The sequence below is a fragment of the Girardinichthys multiradiatus genome, chromosome 2 (genome assembly GCF_021462225.1).
Source record: "Girardinichthys multiradiatus isolate DD_20200921_A chromosome 2, DD_fGirMul_XY1, whole genome shotgun sequence".
In the NCBI taxonomy this organism is placed as follows: Eukaryota; Metazoa; Chordata; class Actinopteri; order Cyprinodontiformes; family Goodeidae; genus Girardinichthys; species Girardinichthys multiradiatus.
The window spans coordinates 18,750,459-18,756,458 of NC_061795.1; the positions used below are offsets into that span (position 1 = coordinate 18,750,459).

Consider the following 6,000-nt stretch of genomic DNA (forward strand, 5'->3'; position numbering starts at 1 on the left):
AGAAGGCACAGGGCAACTGGTCAGAGCTTGTTTTGGAATCCTGGAAGGAAAACCTCTTATGCCGCTTTTCCACTGGTACCTACTCAACGCGGCATGGCTTTACTCACCGTTTAGGCTTTTCTATTAGAGGCTGGACAAGACTTGATGCTGGGGAAGTAGTTTGACTTCCAGCAAGACAGCAACTTAAAACCTACAGTCAGAGCAAGAGTGGAATAGTTTGGATAAGCTCTAATGTTTTTGAATGATCCTGTCAAAGTCTAAACCTAAATAAGAATCCGACGCAAAACAAATTTTTCCACCAGTTTTCTTATTCTAGTTTGATCTTGAGCTAATTTGCAAAAAGGAATAGGCAAAAGTTTCAGTTTCTTTGCAAAGCCAATAGAGACATACTTCAAAAGACCTGCAGGCATCATTGCCCCAAATGTTGGTACTAAAGTATCAACTTGCATTTATTGCTTTTTGAAAAAAGAAAAAAAAAAAAAACGCATAATTTTCCTTCCACTAAGCAATTATTAATTACAATTAATAGACTTACTATTACTTAAAATACCAATAAAATATATTACAGTTTGAAGTTAAATAAATGCATTAAAAGTTTAATCTGCACTGATTCACATGGACAACTGCTTTATCAGGATTTGTTGTTTCTGTCAATGTCTCCCTTTGGCGGACAAAGAAACTAGTGAGCTACCAAGAGGATGTGGTCAGAGAAAGCTTTCTGATGCAGGTGGCAAATGAAAGATGCTCTTCAGCAGCCATTATGAAAGAATAAAAATGGTTTAAATTCTTTAACGGTTGTTAATGTTTCTTATAAAGCAAAGGAGTGTTATACTTTGTTGCATAGAGTGTGCCTAAGCTTGAAGGACTGGATGGATCCCACCATGGAAATTATATTCCTCATGAGGCGATGATCTTGATCAGCAAGAAAATCTGCTGAATTACAAGCTAATTTGAACAGCATGACTTTTAGTTTTTGTCTTAGTCTCTGAACTCTCTAGAAATATGTCAGTGAACAATTGTAGGACGTGCTGTAAAAATTAGTCGGGTGTTGAACCACTCTGCTGACTCCTGCCTAACCTTCTCATTCACTGAGTTTGGGGCAGGCAGCCCATTACTAAGACAGACACACTGTCTACACAACCGGCATTAGGCCCAACAACAGACCCCTGCGGAGATCCTGGCAGGGGGAGCTTGTTAAATGTATGGATCTATTGTTCGGCCAAATTGGCCTGTGACTCTAATTGCCCAGTCAGTCCCCTCTAATGGGCTGAACTCGTCTACCCAATGTGGAACCAGCCTCCAGTCTTTAGATCATGCCGTAAAATGTGGCTCAGCTGTGGCCGGTTACATATTCATTGTCCCTTTTCCAGACATTCCAGACAGGCCTGCTGTAAAGTCATATATATGGGAGTATACTCAAAGGTTGACTCTATTTAGGCAAGTCCAACAGACTGAGTTCAACGGAGACCTCTGATTCATAAGAAAAAGGGCCTGGAGGAGTTACCCCAGGTTTAGATACGCATCTAAATTTGGAGACAGCCAATCCCTATACAAATACATTGAAATGTAATGTAGTAAGTGGCTGGAATACAAGAGTTAAAGAGAATGAGAGAATTGGGTTTGTCTCTGGTCTTATTGACAGTAATAAGCTTGTTGAGCAGAAGCCAGAAGTAGTTGTTCAGAGTAAAATGGTATATGTGGTCTATATGTTTTAGTAGTAAGAATACATTTGTGATTGTGATTGAGACATTCACACTTATTTTTCATGGTCTTGATTAGTGGTTCTCTAGGTTTTTTTACGTCTTTTGATCCTTTTCTCCAGACTTTTTTTCCTTCCTTTTTCCGTTTTGTTCCTTCAGCTCCTATCTCCTCAAAACATTATTTCCTTTTGGTGTAAATACAGCTCTTCTGAAATGGTCTCTGTGGTCTGTTACTAAGCATAAATGAAAAAGAGCATCACGTTGACCAAGGGACACAGGAATGGTCATAGATAGAGAAAATTAAAGCACAGATAGGTTGACGAACCAGACAGCTTACAAAGCATTGTTCAATCCATCATCACAAATAAGAGTAACTCTATAGGGGCTGCAGATATCCACAGCTCAGGTGGGATGATCTGTTGATAGGACAGCTTGTAACTCTGCACTCCATAACTTTGGTCTTTCTGGAAGAGTGGCAAAAAGAAAGCCATAAGAAGTCCAGTTCACAGTTTGACTCAAGCCACCTCTAACATGTGGAAAAAGGTGTTCTGGTCAAAGTGAGACCCAAACTGAACTCTTTAACATCACCCTGATCACAACATCCCTGTGATAAAACACGTGAGTGGCAGCATCATGCCCTCAGTTGCTTTTATTTTATTTTTTTATCAGGGAAGCACCTCAGACTTGATGCGAAGATGGATGGACCTGTAATTTTCAGGATCCTGCTATAAGTTGAGGTGAGCAGACTCTGTTTTGTTATGTCACAAAAAATCCTAATAAAACACATTGGGGTTTGTGGTTCTATTATAGCAAAATGTGAAAAATGTAAAGAGCTTGTAGCACATTTGTGATGCATTATATAAAGGGTTTATTAATTTATATTCATAATGATTTTATCATGCTTAGGCATAAACCTTTACATCCATAGCTGTCATTAAGTCAGTAACAAGGAAAACAGATTTTGGAACAGTTTAGCTTTATGATTGAGCTCCTACAGGATTATCTGCTGATGAAACCCTGCAATTCTGAAGCAAAAATTAAATGCAAATAGCTTCTGAGTTGAAAAAGACTTTTTACAATGCTTAACATTTCTGATTCTTTCCAAAATGTAAACCTCCTGAGATATAATACAAAATTTGTTGCGTACTGCCAAGTTCTTTTTAATATGATGTTGATTTTCTTTCATCCTCTTCGAACTGTATAAGTGAGTGAAACAGATTGTGTGGCTGGTTTTCACTCAGTTAAACTGGGATGTGAGTGCCCATTGTCACACCCCCCCCCCCCTCTCTCTCCTCCACCACCTCCACCCCCATCACACACCCTCCATCTGCTCACTGCCTCCTTTCTGTCTGCAGTGATCACAAAACAAGCCGTTGTCTCCAAACACATCGTCTCTATGTCTTTTGATAGATAGTTGATAGCAGACTTGTTGGCTGATTGGGCTGGCTAACCTTGCTGTATATAAAGGGAGACACTCATGAAAAGGGCACCAAGGACTCACAACCACTGTGAAAAGCTCAGCCATTCCTCCTGTGTGCTTCTGGGACTTTGTCAACTTTCCATTATGGCTGCTTTCTTGACTGTGCTTCTTGCAGTTGTAGCATCTCCTTTACTGGCTTTCGACATGGGCCAGTCCACCCGCTGCGTTACTATCCCCAACCAGATGAAAGTCTGCAAAGATGTTGGATATTCAGAGATGAGGCTGCCAAACTTTTTAGGCCACAGCAACCTTGAAGGTGAGGTGGTGCCACGCTCTGAGGACTGGCGGCCTCTGTTGCAGACCGGCTGCCACCCTCAAGCCCAATCCTTCCTCTGTTCCATCATTGCCCCTGTCTGTCTTGACACGTAAGTACTTTATTTTTAAAGGTTTTCTGTTTAGATTTATTTCTGTGAATGAAGATGATCAAATCTGTGCTTTCGTTTTTCCTCAGCTTCATCCAGCCTTGCCATAGTCTGTGTGTGGCTGTGAGGGACAGCTGTGCCCCAGTGCTTGCCTGCCAGGGACATCTGTGGCCTGAGGCTCTCAACTGTGATCGCTTCTCTGCTGAGGAAGACATGTGTCTAACCCCCCTTGCAAAATTTAGCCACCTTATTAAAGGTGACAACCACAACATAATACGTTTAATTATTCATCTTAATGTTCTTATGATAGCCCTTGTTCCCACCTACAATTAGTAAATATGTTGTTTTTTTTATCGCAGACTTACCAAAACCTGCTTGCCAGAACTGTCCCTCTGTGGAAGTGGCTCCTGCAATGAAAACAGTTCTGAGTGCTTTTTGTTACCATGACTTTGGTAAGTTTTCAGATTGTTTTAAGGCAACTCATTTGCTCTATTCTCATGCAGTTTGTATCAAATCCTCAGTTTTTCCGAAATGTTAATTTCTTTCTGTCCTCCACAGCTGTCACAGCTAAACTTCACCGTCTTCGCCACCCCACAGGAGAGCCAGATTTCCAGGTCGAGGGCTGTGTGGAGTTTATCCGTCAGGGCCCTCTGTTGCCTTATGACACTAAGCATCTCCTCCAGGAGTGGCTCCTCATCAACCTCAGATGTGCCATCGCCCTGGTGCGTCCAGGCCGCTCGCAGCTCTACGTGCTGACCGGCTCTGTGCAGCCTGACGGCGACATCATTCTGGTCCATGTATTCCCCTGGCACAAAAAAGATGCAGGAATTGCACTGGCCACTCGCAAATGGAAACATCATAGATGTTGAAGTACATTGAAGATCAGGAGATCTATTTGAAGGCATTGAATTACCTCAGCACAGATGGAGAAAATCTTAAGACTTTTATTATGCACTACTGTTGGATCCAAGTCAAACTATATTACTCTCTTTATTGAGTCACATTTCAGATGCCAGTATGCTGTAATATCATGCACTCAGACCTGTAAATAGTATTAAAAAAATGTAAATTCACATATTTAATTTTCTTTAAGGATATTGATGTATTTATAACATCTTTTTGTGTGTTGTGTAGACGTGACAAATAAAATATTTTATATCATGTTCAACATTTTGAGTGCCTATAATTTTTAGTGCTTATTATAGACTAATGTTTCCTAATCAGCTACAGTTCTGGTCAGAAGTTTACATACGCTCATCATCAGCAGCATGCATGTCATTTTAACTTTGGGCTATAGAAATTATTTGGTAAACAGTTGGATATATATATTTTTTAACAAAAATGATCAACCCGTGAGGTTTTAGAGAAAAGAAAACCACCCCCTATGCAGTTATGCTGTTGGTAAATGAAGCTGCCTTGGCAAATAAGAATAGTGAATGTTCTGTCAGTATTTATATTGCGTTGCAGAAGGTTTTGATACTTTAGGCCACAGATATTTCTGTAGAATCTAGCGAAATATGAGACACAAAGTTTATTAATTCATTATTATAGTTTATTCATGGTCAGAAAGTTATTTAAAATAGTGAGTCTGCAAATTAAAGATGCAGTGTGGCAATTTAAGGTGACCAAATGTGGAGTCCCACAAGGAGCGGTGATTGGTCTGAAATTATTTCTGTTGTGTTTCAGATGTGTTAAAATATATATTGATCAAATATATATTGCAAATGACATTAATTTATGTTTGGTAAAAACTTCTAAAAACACCTATCTCTGAATAAGAAAAACAAGTGTAAGTTTTTTGATAAATAAAAAATAATATTGAATAACAAAATTGCAATGCTAATATTAAAAGACTTGGTAAGATAAGATTCATTGGGGTTGTAATTGTTTATAAACAATCATGGAATCAGTGTGTCATCAAAAATAAATGAACAATTTAAAAGTCAATGGCACTACTGTTTAAATCCAGAGATTTGTTAAATTATAAAGACTTATAAAGCATATAAGTTATTGCTCACATCTGTGTAGAAGTATGAGGTTCAGCCGTTAACACAACTTTGAATTCACTAACTATAAAAAAGCCATTTGAATCATATATAAAGAGTGGTTATTATGCTCACAAAAATCCACTGTTTCTAAATGTTCATGTTATGAAATGTAATAATTTAAAATAATGAAAAAAATGTCCAGAACAAAATCAGTGCCACCTACATTTTTTTCTTATTCAGGTAGAGAAAGTATGATCCAATAGGTGTGTGTGAAATACCCATTTGTTGTGGAAGACTAATGTCTGTATTCACCGAGGACTGCATGTACAATGTACCTCTAATGAGAGGATAAATGAAATGCTTTACATCTCAATAAATTCATTTTCTCTACAAGACTGAGCAGATCTATCTGCAGTTATTAAACAAGCTTAATGTTTTATTTTTGTAAACAAAACTATTCAGTTTTACGC

General features: G+C 38.6%; 1 protein-coding gene across 1 annotated transcript; it reads left to right on the top strand.

Annotated features, from left to right (window-relative positions):
* The first annotated feature begins 2,800 nt into the window (after positions 1-2,800).
* szl (sizzled) lies at positions 2,801-4,665 on the top strand. Its single transcript, XM_047353286.1, has 4 exons — positions 2,801-3,545; positions 3,632-3,798; positions 3,902-3,994; positions 4,101-4,665. Exons 1-4 carry the CDS (start codon positions 3,178-3,180, stop codon positions 4,409-4,411), a joined length of 939 nt encoding a protein of 312 aa, XP_047209242.1. The 5' UTR covers positions 2,801-3,177; the 3' UTR covers positions 4,412-4,665.
* Positions 4,666-6,000: the final 1,335 nt, after the last annotated feature.

Coding starts and splice junctions, on each gene's coding strand:
- szl (XM_047353286.1), top strand. CDS start 3,178: ATGAAAAGGGCACCAAGGACTCACAACCACTGTGAAAAGCTCAGCCAT. Junction 3,799..3,901: donor ATTTAGCCACCTTATTAAAG/GTGACAACCACA, acceptor TTTTTATCGCAG/ACTTACCAAAACCTGCTTGC. Junction 3,995..4,100: donor TTTTTGTTACCATGACTTTG/GTAAGTTTTCAG, acceptor TGTCCTCCACAG/CTGTCACAGCTAAACTTCAC.